The 15,017-nt window shown below is 41.7% G+C and overlaps 1 protein-coding gene across 8 annotated transcripts in view; it reads right to left on the bottom strand.

Moving 5' to 3' along the window:
- The window catches only part of FAT3 (FAT atypical cadherin 3), a 337,712-nt gene that overhangs the window by 40,263 nt on the left and 282,432 nt on the right, over positions 1-15,017 (bottom strand). For all 8 annotated transcript variants that reach the window (XM_063148845.1, XM_063148837.1, XM_063148840.1 and 5 more), the window contains 6 exons: positions 13,949-14,338; positions 11,477-11,691; positions 10,577-10,714; positions 7,801-7,944; positions 7,058-7,255; positions 3,669-4,467 (listed from right to left, as the gene is read on the bottom strand). In XM_063148845.1, coding sequence (XP_063004915.1) covers positions 3,669-4,467; positions 7,058-7,255; positions 7,801-7,944; positions 10,577-10,714; positions 11,477-11,691; positions 13,949-14,338 — 1,884 coding nt within the window. The remainder of the gene's footprint in view (positions 1-3,668; positions 4,468-7,057; positions 7,256-7,800; positions 7,945-10,576; positions 10,715-11,476; positions 11,692-13,948; positions 14,339-15,017) is intronic.

Raw genomic sequence — 15,017 nt, 5'->3', positions numbered from 1 at the left:
ATTTTCCTTGCCAGGAGAATTCCAGGCTCATTAATATGCATGTGTGTGCTTCCTGAAAATGGGAAAAGCACTGTTGTACACATAAGAACCAGGCTGCTGATGCCCAGTCCTTCACAACATCCAGGACTCTTTCAGAGGCAATGTGTGCTCTGTGGAGCTGAGGCCAAAAATCACCTCTGAAGAACAGTTCCTTTATTAACAGCAGATCCTCACAGTCTATGATTTCCTTCTGTCAAAGTATTCACAAAATACTAAAAGTGGCTTCATAAAGTCTGAATTATCTTGTTTCATGAGAAAATGGTCCAAGGCTGCTGTTCTCTTGATTAAATAATGTGGATGTGTCTGCATTTTTGTTGAACACTCCTGGGTCAATTAGAAAAATTCTTTCAAACTATTAGGCCGGAACCATATTAAACATTTGAAATAGAATTCATCTCATCTAACGTTAGGGTATCTGACTGATTTTAGACATCTAGGGAGAGATGTATCACATTATTAAAAATACCTCCTTTTTCCCACTATCTGCAAATGGGGCCTGGAGTGACCAGGACAGATGTAGATATAGGTCCATATTGGTCAAGACTATTTCAATCCATTCTTTGCTCTGGAACTTATTAGCATACCAACACTTTTGTAAGATCATAATGCAGAACAACTCTAGAGCAAAGCAGTCCCAACAAAACCTGCTCTGCCCCTGCACCTTTGTCTCAACACAAAAGAATTACTTTGCATCATGAAAAAATACGGAATAGATTTTTGCCTCTGAAAAATGAGAATGCAGTGAGAAATGTTTTACAGGAACATATTTATTCCATTCCTCCTACATTTATTTCTCCCTGACAGATGTTTGCATACCTCATGCCATGTGATGGGAGCTTGGTAATTGCAGAGCCCCTCTGGTCACGCTGACACAAACCCCAGTTTGTGACAATATTTTTCATACAAACACAAACAGATGAGCAAAAAATCTAAGGAGACAGTGTGTTATTGGAAAACTCTTTAGTTCAATTTTATTGATTTAAAAGCTAAGATTGATGCATGTGAACTTTTGAACTTACCCTTCCAGAGATGAGCAGCTGAAATTCCAAAGTTCGCCACTGCCTACTTTACAGTCTCCCTGCATTTTCACATTAGATAACTCTGTTTGCTCACAAAGGTAATCTAGGTAAGTTATGCACAGCTGGCATGCATAAATTGTGCATATCTGTGACATCTGCCAGTGGACAAAAACACTCCAAGCATGATACATATTTCAAGAATGAGTGAATTAGTTCAAACTCAAGCTTTCTGGGCCATAATTGAATCAGATCTCTGGAAACATATGCAGTATTTTAATGGCTTTTTCATAATACAAGGTATTAATATTTACTGGATGTGGAACTATTTTAGCAACAAAGGAAGTGTAATACTTTTATTACACTGCTAATATCTCGCTAATGCTGTCTTGTTAAATAAGCCAAAACAAATTGTGCACTTTTTCCAGAATTGCTGCATCTGTGCATTTATTTATAAGAACTACTGATGGAAGAAGTATTGCATTTTTCCAACTCTTTTACTCTAGTCTTTAGCGTTCATGGAAGCAAAACTACCCATACATGCTCTATTATGCTCTCACAGGTCTGTGTCATCTCCTATGTGAGAAAACACAGTGTGTTTGCCTAAATACCAAAATATTTACTGTGGCTCCTTTAATTAAAAACAATAGAAGAGGATTAAGCATTAACTAACGAGGAGAAGGCCCAAAGCATAAATTTCTGCTTCCCACCAAGGTGTATTATTTCTGTGCAAGTAATAGACGCCAAGGCGTTCACTTCTTTGGCAACTCTACCTAACACAGCAGCTCTGGACATTTTTTTACTACAGGCTGTAGGCAGGCTGAATGTGCTCAACCCCACCCCAAATCGTGGGGATCCCCAATGGGAAATCCCCACTTAGTGCCTCAGACAGGAGCAATGGGAACCCCTCTGGCTTTTCGGCAGGACCAGGACAGGCTGCCTGCTGCAAGTGTTCCCACACAGCAGTCTTCAAGGCCATGACAAATGGCCCAGAGGCTGAGGGCCACAGGCGCTCTCAGAACCACACTGCCTCTCCAGCAGCCTGTCATCCATTTTGAGGATTGACTGGTACATGACAGAAAAATTTGGAAATCACTGTCCCAGCTGAATTTCTGTGCTTCCATTGCAAGCTCGCTGTGCCAGGAGATCTGCTGGGTCAGAACTGTGCTGCACTGCAAAGTCCCTTTTTTGGAGTTAAGCTAAGGGATTATGAGGCAGAGGGAATAATACATCATTATTGATTTTAATAGGTAGTGAAATGAAATGATAAACAGTGAAAATTTTGGCTGCCAGAAAACCAATTTCTGACTGTGAGGACTATCACTATCCCCATGGAGATGAGGATTTGTGATTTCTTGATACAAAAGCGAGACTAAGTTTTAATTTAGAGAATATAAAGAAGTTTGGCAGACAGTGTTCCCGCACTGGCTCCTGGACCTGACTGAAGGATATTGCAGCATTGTCCCTTTTAAATCTGTGAAAATCCTTTACTTCAGAGCCTTTCACGTGTAACAAAATGCTGACTATTGTTATGATAGATATGTCTATTTGAAACTTATAAGACTCTTTGTTAAAGAGTGGACAGATAGTCTGCTCTTGAATATACCTCAGATAGAGATCATGTTATTTTTTCAGAATTGAACTTCTTTGCCACTATTATCCATGTGCCACAGGAAGAAAAATGATTTCTGGTTAAGTTTTATGCAATTTATGCCTATTTTCATCCCCACCGAGGTCAGTGGTAAAACATGAAGACCTGCTGACTGCTGCAGAAACAAAGGTTGGTTATTGAGGGCTATGGCTGCTGAATTCTTGTATTGCTCTGTGTGTGTGCGCATGTGTGCTTAAGATGAGGGAGACTTAGATGTATTGATTTTACAGCAGCTTTTTTCTCTGCTCTTAAATGAAGTGGAATGAGGAGCAAATAGCCTGGCAAACAAAAGAAAGAGAGCCAGTATTACAACTGCCCGAGGTTTTAAAATCCAAGCACAGAATCATACAGAAGCTTGGCTTGTGAGTCTCTCTGTCATATGCCCATGTGAAATCTCTGCCAAAATGTGGAGCAGCCCGAAACCCACTCTGTCCCCTACTGCAGCATTAAAGGTCAGGCAAAGCGCTCACTAATAAAATACTTAATTGGTTTCTGTGGCTGTCTGCAACAATGGGACTGAGAAAGGCCTTTCCACCTGCCTGGCTTAGGTCAGGGGTGCTTTTCCTTTGAGACTGCTGGTGCATTGCTGGAGAGCAGGCTGCTCTGCTGCAGTCACAATCCAGGTTTATTCCAGTGGTGGCAGCAACTGATTGGGAAACTACATCCCTCCCTCTCCTGGTCCTTCCTCTCCCACTCCTTCCCCTCCCCTGGAAGCTGGCTGATTGCAGAGCCTCCAGGAAAGCGGTCTTTGTCGTAGAAGGCCAAAGTTCATAAACTTCCATTTACATCAGTAAACACGAACAATTCTTCCCGAGCCTGAGAAATCAATTCCCACAAGGCATCAGCCAGTCGTGCTTTAGTGGACTGAATTGAAATGCCCCTTCTAATCTGCATCAGAGGAATAAAAAGGATCCTATCGCATAATGTGCGGCGATGGGAGGGGAAGAGGGGGCAGTACTCACCATTGCACATGCAGCGCACATTCCTGTAAAAGCGGGGGCACACAAAACTAATTCGCGCCGTGCTGTAAGTCATCAGGGAATGTGAATCAATAGACAGACTTTGCTCACAGTGCTGTTCCTGACAATCCAGTCCGGAGCAATTCTTCTCCAAGATAGCAGAAATACGAATCACATTTTCCAAGTGTCTCCTCGCATTGGTAAGCTTCTGGATCAAATAGGCAGGCTTATAGAAGCCGCCACTGTGCATCTGAACGGCGAACAGCATGTCGAGCTGGCTGCTGCCCGCCACCGGCTGAATGCTGATGATGTGCAGGCTGTCCTGCTTCTGGGAGAGCACCGCGTTGCGCAGGGTGCGCCTGAACCCGTGCATGTGCAGGCCCACAAAGTCTTCCGGGGAAACGTTCTCGAAGCGGATGGTGACCGTGTTCTGCAGCATTTCCTGCAGCAGCTGCTCCACGTGCACCACCACGTCGATGGGCACCTGGAAGCGGCCGTCGCTCACGGAGACATTCAGGACGTACTTGCCGTTGTCCAGCCCTCCGAGGGCGATGATCTTCCCGTCATGGCTGTTGACCTTGAACAAACTTTTCTGCTCTGATTTTAGGGTGTATGTGAGGACATCGTACACATCCTGATCCGTGGCATGAATTTTCCCAATGACTCCCCCGGGAAAATCATCTTCCATGGTGACAATGAAAATCTCCAGTGGAATGGCGGTTGGTTTGTGAATGCTCTCTTCAATAACCCTCACCTGAACATAGGTATGGGAAACCTGCTGAGGCTTCCCAGAGTCCTTTGCCTAATGTAATTTAGAAAAAAAAAAAAAAAAAAAGAAAAAAATAAGAAATAAAACCACACACGGAACACAGCCTGCAACCGTAACTTCTTGCTATGTATATTCTCACAGAATCAATAACTCTGGAAAGAAGTTCTCAAACAATGCTCAAATGCATTTACCAAATACATATGTAAAGAAGTGTCTCAGCCATTTCTAGAAGTGGAACTTACAAACTCTTTAGGGAAGCACTGATCTCTAAGTGGATTGCAGAGAGAAATGTGTCAGTAGAATGTCTCATTACTCAAACTGAAATGTTCCCAGGATCCCACAGCTATCACTCGTCATCTGTACAACAGAGAATATACCAACAACATGGTACATTCAGCTCCAAACACAGTTTGGGCTCACTTGTACCCTGGAGAAGAGACCGAATTCCAGTGAAATATCGGCCTTCTGCATTGCTTGGTGTGCTCCAAAGCACTCCACACCCTGCTTAGCTTGTGTGGATGTGAGGGAGTTCAGAATTTTTCTACAGCATTTTGTCCTTCTTCCTGAAGCAACCAAGAAAAACATGCTTGACATAAATAACATTTATCATCCTCCAAAAATGAAATAGGTGCTTGTGCTGTTACTAATGATAAAATATGAGAGCAGCACTGCAGTTGGAAAGATGACTGGATGACCCAGAGCAGGTATTATAGCATCATTTGCACTATTTTTATAGAGAGCAAAAGAGCAAGTCTGACAAAAAACCCAAGGCCATCTTGACAGAAAGGTGTGCAAACTTGAATCAGGGTCCTTTCCTACAATAAGAAAAATGCTTTATTGCAGTCCCTATTACGATATACTGCTCCACACATTTATTTGCTTCAGAGAAGAACAGAAGACTAAACTGTCACTAGGCAGAGATGTGGGACATGTTCAAAGATCTTCGTATTTGGACACAGGAGGAAAATTTACAAGCTGAAGGAAAAACTGGGAGGATGACAACAGTAATACGGACACTACTACAAGCATATTAGTAACTCTTAAGACACTCTAAAATTTATTTATCTTCACTCATAAAAGAGCTGTGTGGAGTATTTAAAAATATTTTATATATGTGTGCAGACAAAAGCCCATGTACATACAGAAGAGATTAGGTCTCATTCCATTTTCTATTTTAACATTAATTCTTAATAAACCTCATATAGTGGAGAAATCTGATAGTGGAAAAGAGAAAGCAGCACTCTGGCACATATGGATGGAAAGAAACACTTCTATGGTCTAAACATAACAGGAAACTATAAAATATGTTTTCACTGCAGAAATCCCTGAAGAAAATAATACTGGGAGAAATCATGCCTCCACAATCCAACAGCATGGTTTTCTGAGCATGTTGGTGCATCTCAGACATGGTGGTGTGTCTAATATTTCACTTATATGAAATATATGGATCTCTAAACCTGGTGGATGCTGCTCAAATTTAACTCTCATGCCCAGTTTTGGCTACACTAGAACTCTGGCTAGCAAATGACTCAGAAAGCAGGATATTTTACTGTTAAGGCATGGAAAGAAAGACAGAAAGACAGAAAGACAGAAATACAGAAAGAAAAAAGAAAGAAAGACAGAAAGACAGAGAGAAAGACAGAAAGAAAGAAAGAAAGAAAGAAAGGTGATGATTTTTTATTTCCCTACAAGGCTAAAAAATAGGTTTCAAGAATATTAAATGGCAAACTTGTAAAACTTTGATTTGAAGTGTTAGTTAGCATCAGAGCCTGTATTTTGTGAATTGTAACCAACAATTGCCTCTAAGGATGCTACTGCTGTGAACATCATTAAATGTGTTTGTAAAGGAACAGACAGGCTGTGCTTAGAGAGATCAACCCCAGCAAAGCAAGTAGAGGAAGCAAGAATTTCAGACACAGCTTATGGGACCATGACTCATTTCAGTGAAGAGGTTCATTCCCTAGACCTGCATATTTATTGAACCCTAATACATCTTCTCTGCCAGACCTGAGAAATGTGGACAAATTACTTTTGGATTTACAGGTTTTGGCAATCAAAATTACCCTGGTTACAAAGCTTCTCGGTGATTATTCTAAAGCTAAGTTTGAGCTGGACTTCTATTGCATGTCTTATTTTGACATTCTTTAAAAGCTAAGTTGACCTTGGAAATGTGATTTCATGAATTCTTGGAAGGCTTCCAAAAATTTATGATTAAATTTATGACTTAAAAGCAGAAATTATTTTCCTTCCTAAAGCAGTATTTTGCAGTCACTTGTTCTGGGGTGTATTTATATGTATATAATGCATTTTTCTCATTTTCTTTCCTTAGCCACAGAAGAAAATGATGAAAATCTTAAACCATAACGGTTGCTGCTCAGAAAATTCATTTCATGCCAAGGAAATTGGAAAGGTGGCTGGCTACCTATTTATATTTACATGAAACCAGGTTTAAGAACATCAAAGAAAATATTCTGCATTGTGCATTTGCAAACTGGAATGTGTGGTATTTACTCACAGAATACAGCGCATTAAAAACAACCCACGCAGGGAAAGTACAGGCTACCTACCACTAAGAGGTTTTTTTGTTTCAGTGTAGAATGCAGATGTAAAAATCAAGCCTTACCTGCACGCAGAGCACATACTCAGTTGAGACCATGTGCTTGAAGATGACTGCAGACCTCAAAACACCATGAGGGTCCAGTGTAAACTCCTCCTCTTCATTTCCAGTGAGGATGGTGAAGGTAAAAGGGGGGCCATTGTGAAAAGAGTCTTTGTCTGTCACTACCAGCTGCAAAATGCTTGTGCCCACTGGTTTATTTTCCTTTACACATATACACAGTGTATAAAGAAAAGGATTAAAATGATACATATTGCAAGCATGAAATAGCACATTTTTCTATCCTGAATATTCAACTGAATGCTCTTTGCTGGCATTTCACAAGCTGAGCTTTGTTGACACCGCTTACGGCCCATGGACCAGCGGCAGAGATGAAGGAACCCGCCACACCTCCAGGCCTGCTGGGCTCTCTCTGATACTCTGTCGGATCAGGACTGACTAAAAGTCAAGACTCACACCCAGAGCAAGGTATAAAGAAGTGTGAACTTATCCCAGAGCAGACATTTTGAGGTTGGAGTACCTGGTGCAGCAGGGATGAATGTTAAAATGTGTGACAGATGCTGTGGTTAAGAAGCCTCAGCAAACAGAAACTTATCAAAAGACTCAAGAAAGATTTGTTTATATTTTCCTTTAGATAAGATCACTTGATACATGTTTTGCAGATAGATCATCAAAAGGTACTTAACTGAAACCAAATGCCCGTGCATTTTAAAAGTCAGAGAAGTTTTTGATGTGCAGGAGAAACTTACTTGAATTACAGCTGTGTAGTTAGCTGGAGTAAACACAGGGCTGTTATCGTTCACATCAGAAATGTCCACATTGACCGTCACAGATGAAGACAAAGGAGGGGTACCACTGTCTCTTGCCTGGACAACTAATGAATAGCCAGATATCTGAAAAAAGGTGAAAACATTAAATCATTGTGAAAATGGCCCTAAATTTTAACCCAGGTTCTTTACATTCAATGCACCACCATCCATATTTTAAGGAAATCTGTTTGGCCTCATTACCTTCCTGCCCTTAGTATAGCATTATCCTGTTTATCACCATATTGTGCCCCTACTTCTGTTTTCAAAGGCTACCAATAAACATAACAGCTTCATTGTATTAAAATAACTGCATCAGATAAAGCATTCCTGAAACAAAGGGGCAGACAGAAAATAAATGACAGATAATATCTGAACTCAGCCATTAGTCCTGTAAGCTTACATTTCCATCTCTCCTAGGTGTCCGCTGGGATAAGTGACCTGATTCTATTTATCTTACAGTTGGTTTCCAAGATATTATATAAATTGCTTATTAGAGCCAGCATCAGTTTGACACATGCTGTTTCTAAAGCAGTGATGGAGAGCCAAGAAAAAGTTCACAGGCAGTTGGCTTAAACACACTGGAAAACATTTGGGAGTACGAGGGACAACAGTCTCTGTAGCAACAGAATATCCACCACTCTGCAGAAGATAAGTGGGCTTGAGTCTGCTTTTTTGCAACAGACACAAAACAGTGCAGTGCAGGCAGTTCAGTGCATCATCCACAGGCCCTCTACACACATATGTGCCCGTGTGTGAGGTGTGAGCATATGTGACAACTTGCAAAAGCTCTGTCTATGCACAGTTTATGGATGACAGTTGGATTTTCCGAACTGCATCCTTATGTTGGCTTCCTTAGGTCTTACAACTGCTTTTTACTGTACATTGCTCCTTGCTCTGCAGGGAAAGCTGCTGACACGTCTGCCCCTGAATCCTCCCACAGCAGAGCAAGAGAAGGGCAAAACATGCCAGATACAACACTCTGCTCCACCCTCTCAGTGCAGGGCTGGAAAGGGGAAAAGCACGGCCCTGCAGAGGGGAACAAGACAAAGTTAAAGGGGTTTTTTTGGGAAGGGCATGTGAGGGAAGGAAATCCAAATACATTTGAAAAATGACAGCTTTTTTTACGGTAGGGAGGAGCTCAGACCTAGCACACAAAATAAGGTCGCTCTTCTGGGATGGGGGACAAAGCAAAAGGAAACATGTTTTTGGGGGGTTGTATGGAAGAGATAGACTGTGATTTGGTGGGGGCAAAGTGACACAGGAGGGAAGAGCAATCCTGAGCTATGGAAAGTCAAGTAACTTGAGTAAGAGAATTAGAATCTGTTTTTTAACTGTAATTTCCACTGCTAGCTAAAACCAGAGAGTTTTGTAGAATCTCTCCCAGTTTTTTTTTACTGTGTTCCCTTTCATTTCAATGTATCCCAGAAAGGCAGATGGCAAAAGTCATGGTCTCTGTGTGGTTACAGCTCTGGAAATAAGTTCTCTTAAACCACTGAATCCTGGGAGTCAGCACTACCTTTGGGGATCTACAGCAGATGGGGCATCATACATAATTTTCCCTGAAGGGGTCAGAAACACCTGTGTCTAGGAAATGTGCCAAGGAAGCAAAGAAAAAGACAATATAACAGCTTATTTTAACTGAGGGAAACTTTAGAAAATGCAGACCTAACACAGCTGGCATTACACATGCACACTCTTGTGAGGGTAAGTGTGTGTATCTGAATGCAGCTGCACATCAGAAACTAGAAAAAGTCATAGTAAGGAACTCAGCCTGTGCTTCTATTACAGCCAACTTGTAACATGCACAGCCATTGTTACTCCCGTTTTAGACAGTCATTGGTAAAGTCATTCTACCACCAAAGACGAACAATTTCATCCTGCTTTTGTCATAATACAGAAAGAGGTTTTTGCCACTGTTTTAAGAAGCAAGATTTGCTTCCAGTAAAGAGCTTCTTCAGCTGAGCCCATATTCTGAAGGTAGCAATCTGCTTCCCCAGTTTTGTGGGTGCATTGCTGAGAGGCAGGAGGCACAGATTTCCTTATGTGCTGCAAGGTTTCTGAAGCCATGCAGCACTCTTCTGCCCTGCTAGCAGCACAGGCAACTGCATTTGTTTGTTTCTTTTCCCAAAAGCTGCTAATTGCTAGCTATGGCAAAATGGTGATAAATAATCCTGAATGAATAATGGAGTGAGCAAACAAAGCAGCAGAACCTATTTAATGAAGCACTCTTTCACTTTTGGTACAGCCTGGCCACTTCACAACATCCCCTCCCTGGTGGCATGTTTTGCAGAGCGCTAATTAATGGCTGAGGTCTCGGCTCGGCGCTCGGTGCCACAATCTGGAGCATTTTGTAACCACTCTGTTGCACACACGGCTGCACGTGTGCGCTTGCACGCACAGGGGAGAGGAGGCAGCTCATTAAAACAGCAGCAGCTCCTGCTGGCACCACGGGGCAAATCCAGGGCTGCTGCTCTCCCCTGATGCAGCTGATGTGTGGGTGCACGGTGGGAGTGGCAGCAGAGCAGTGCGCGTGTAGAAACACTGGGGACAGGGCTGGCATGGAAAGAATGGGGAAACATCAGAAAGACCCATTGGAGCAACTCAGGCTGATTGCTGCAGAGTATAAAAAAAACTCCTTCCACACAAGCTAGCAGCAGAGTGGAGATTGATGCACATCTGTAAGTCATTGCAAGTTAAGAAGTCCCACATGTCTTACCCTTTCTCTATCCAATTTCTTTTTAACCTTCACGAGTCCCAAAACAGGATCAACTGAAAATTCATTGTCTTGATCCCCATTCACTATGGAAAAATGAATCTGACCATTGGGAGGGCTGTCCAGATCTTCTGCTATCAACTTTTTTTGAGAAAAGAATAAAAAAATTAGAAAAACAAATATCAAGTGATCTGTATGATACGTTAATTGCTCAACACACCAAAAAGTAAACTTCACATTCCATCAGACTAGTTATACCTGAACTGTACACCTCTAAAGCATCAATCCAATAGGTTTTTGTTAGCAGGCTTCACTTGGGCCTTTTCAAAATGCTAGTCTGAAAACATACAGAATATTTTAATCTTAATATTCCATACAACACTCTCTCTCTGGATCTACAAGTTGCAAGATGAGAATATTGTGAGGTTTGGGGATGGCACACTGCATGCCAGACTACACAAATACTATGTACTTGGAGCTCGGAGCAGCCTGGTGCAGTGGAAGGTGTCCCTGTGCACAGCATAGGGGTTGGAACTAGATGATCTTTAAGATCTCATCCAACCCTATGACTCTATGATTTTATTTCACTGAGAAGCAGAATTCTGCCTATTAAAATCTGTTTCTTTCTAGCTGATTCATGCAATGTAACAAAATGCAACGTCTAAAATATGCTATTGCTCTCTGACAGCATAAGAGGGTTAAAAAGAAAGGCTCAGTACTACTGCTACTTTATTTTGGGGAGAAGCTGCCAGCAGCTTGGGGAGCAGTAGCAGACACAGAGTACTGTCTATAAAACGGTTTGGGGGGCCTCAAGATGTTGTAATTATCATTATTAGGCAGTGCAGCAGTTTTTCAGGGGCAGGGGGCTTCATCACACCAAAATGGCACCCTGGCCCCGCTCACCATGAGCACGGAGTCGCCGACGGCCGCGTCCTCGCTGATGACGGCGCTGTAGACGGCCTGGCTGAAGGTGGGCGCGTTGTCGTTGACGTCCGTCACGTTCACGTTCACCGTCGTCACCGCGCTCAGCGCCGGCGTTCCCCCGTCCTTCGCCTCCACTACTAAGTAGAAGTCCTTGCACGATTCAAAATCCAAAGCTTCGACAATGGAAATCACTCCTTTGAAGCAAAGGAGGGAATGTCAACAGCCGGCAAAAAGTAAATGATGCCACAGAGCAAGGGATTTGACTGTAGTAAACAGTACAGCATGCTATTTATCACCATGGCACACATACAACACTAACTGTAAGACTGCCCAATCCAATAAAAATGTTTATTCAGGTTTCTAGCTGTCGTTTGATTAAAGAATGATGCCAATTGCACTTGGGTTGCCTCTGCAGAAAGGGCCTTTACAAGGCATGAGGCAATGAATGGTTCCTCACGAAAATAGCTTTCATTATGTGAGGATCATAGATGAAGAAGTGGGGGCCATATTCACCCATTTACCATCTCATTCACAGAGCCTTTGGGAGAATTGCATACCGACTCTGGAAATAAGCCCTGACAAGTCAACAGAAATTCACTCCCACACAATTAACTTCTCATGAATTAAATACAAATGAATAGGATATGAATACCTCTGAGAAATCAGTTGTCTATCATTTAAGTGATTAAACAGAGACTTCCCCACTCAACTAGGCTTATAATATTTATGTTACTTCACCACACAACCAAAATTAAGACTCTCTGTAACTTGATTCACTGCATGCACCCAGATTCCCTCTAGGACAGAAATGATCTGATTTCTAGTGTTCTTACAAACCTCCAACAATATCAGCTTCCTAACCTTCTTAGGAAATGTATTTCAGGCCTTAATATACATTATAGCTAGAAATTTCTTCCTATAATTTTACCAAAGTAATCCAAATGTAATTTAAACCCATTCACTGTAGACTAGGACTACAGTTTATTTCCCTCTTCTTCACAGGTAATTTCTATAGGCATGAAAACTAACAGCATGTCTTCTCTTTTCTAGCTTAAACAGCCTTAATTTCTTCAGTCTTTCCTGTTAAGTCACATTTTACAGACCTCAGATTATTCCTCTTAATCTTGTCTGGGCTCTCTCCAAATGAATTCCACCTTTCATCATGACTTGCTGAAAGCAGGAGCCCCAAAGAGAAGCTTCCAAGGGGCTAGCAGAGAGTTAGGTCCCACTGATAAATGGTGTGAAGGACATTATCTTTCAAGCTCTGATCAGGCATGCTACATCACCACTCTGCTGTCTACAAACTCAGCTCCTGCCTCTAAATGGATAATAATGGAGCTGTCACACATTAATGAATAATATATAGTTTTAGTTTTGGTGGGGTTTTTTTTCTGTGTGATTAAGCTTCATTATGGGTTTTTATTGATTTATTTCCTTGGTTTCATTGTCAAATGTGAAGTTAAGTATCGCTGCCTAGGCATATTTACGTTTAAATTTTTCTAGCTCTAATCAACATGATGAAGATGACAGACAACACACAGTTAAGTCCCTCACATGAGAGGCAGCAGCCTCCGCAGAGTGGAGAGCCATTTTTGCACACTATTATAGAAATGACACAATGCATAATTTTGAGATTTTTCATGTTACTGGCTATTACAGTTGCACCCAAAGAAGTGTTCTCTTCAGCTTTTATAATCAAGACTGCTTTGCTCTCAGACTCAGGTGTCAGATTTGTACTGGTCATCCTGAATGCTATGAGAAGAAGGGGATCCACTACTGGAAGCACAGAAGAAACAGCTTACAGTTGATGAAATAAAAACTCAGTGAGGATGAAGAATATATCCCGCTAAGGAAATTTGGAGAAAAGGAGCCATTTACACCAAATGTGATACCTCTGTTTGGTATTTCTCATAGAGAAGCAGTGGTGGACTTCTAAAATTTGTGATGTATAACCAAAAAGACCTCAACTCAAGCCATGGCTGAAGTCAAAAAGACAAATCAGAACAACCTAAGTCAGGGAAGCTGCATATAGCTACATAAATGGCAATCATGTATTAGGACTGAATTGGTCACAACAGGTCCTGGTAGCACTGGCTGATGCTTTCTAAGGGGCAGACAGTTGAGGCTGTACTCAGCTGGTAAGCAAGTGAACACTGCAAGTGTTCAGAAGTGTTTTACACAGTTGGCTAATAGGTTGTCACATCTATATTGGTTTCGACAGTCTTACTAATGGAGAAAAGTATTCTCCACTTGAGCTGGGGCAGCCATGTGTGACCGTAGCTGACATCACTCTCCAACCTAAAATTGCTTTTTAACTGTGTAGTTAATTACACAATGACAAGCTGTGAGTCTCTGGCCTTGGAAGTCTTTTGGTCTAAGAGTCCTCCCCAAAGCATTCATGTTTTTCTGATGCTTTAATTCAGCACTGCAAGTAAGAGCCACTTTACAAACCTGTTTTTGAGTTAATCCTGAACTTCCCTTTCTCATTTCCTGATCTGATGAGATAGGCAATCTCAGCATTTGTACCAATGTCTTGGCTTGTAGCAAAAACAGAAAGGACTTCTGTGCCAGGTGAGGTGTCTTCAGGTACTGTCACAAGATAATCTCTTCTTTCGAACACGGGAGGGTTGTCATTAATGTCCAGCACTGTGATGGTAACGGTGGCAAACGAGGATAAGGTCAGCACAATGCTTTGATCTGAGGCCTTTACAGTGATGTTATAGGAGGACTGAAGCTCCCTATCAAGTGGATGCTCCAAAATAATGATTCCTGATGACTGGTCAACTGAGAAGTAACCATCTGCAGAGTCTGACAGGGAATAGGTGACTTTTCTGTTCACACCTGAAAGAGAAGCAAATGGGAAAATGAAAATGAGAAATAAAGAGAAGAAAAATCTCTTCCCATCTAACAGAAACCCTAAGCAAAATCTGCTATCACACTGAGCATTTCCAGTGGGGGTAGAGGTAGGAGTGCCTGTGGGTACAGTATTGCTGAAAGTTGGGAGGTCAGGGCATGCTCTTCTCACATGACAAATCCCTGTGGATAAGTTAAGTTTCTTCCCTCATCATGATACTTTTTTTTTTAAAGATTACTGTGCAAAACTGTTGGATATTGAAACCTGAAAGCAGAATCCAGATATCGTCCTTACCCAGAAGAGTTTATAATTGAATTAGATGAGACTAGCAGAATGCTGAAACTGGAAATGTCTCAGAGCACATCTTGAAGGAATAGAAATGTACGTAAGGGGAAAATAAACCCGTAGAAATACATCAGGTGGCACAGAATGTACTTGCTACCAGTGCTGCCTTGATTCCACTGTTGAGCAGAAAAATATTATCATAAGATGATACTTGTTAAACAAAAGCTGCATCAAAAAACTCATGCCAGAATATGAACATTTTAAAAAGGAAAGTCCCTGTGCTCCCCAGCCTAAGAGCAAAAATTGAGTTGTAAAAAAGGTATCCTGTGTTTTTAAAATCCTGCCCGTATTTCCCAATACAAAGCACCTATGCACCCAACT

The sequence above is a fragment of the Melospiza melodia genome, chromosome 2 (assembly GCF_035770615.1).
Source record: "Melospiza melodia melodia isolate bMelMel2 chromosome 2, bMelMel2.pri, whole genome shotgun sequence".
Lineage (NCBI taxonomy): Eukaryota > Metazoa > Chordata > Aves > Passeriformes > Passerellidae > Melospiza > Melospiza melodia.
Note: the sequence above shows the minus strand (reverse complement) of the source record. Positions and strands in the feature narration are given on the sequence as shown.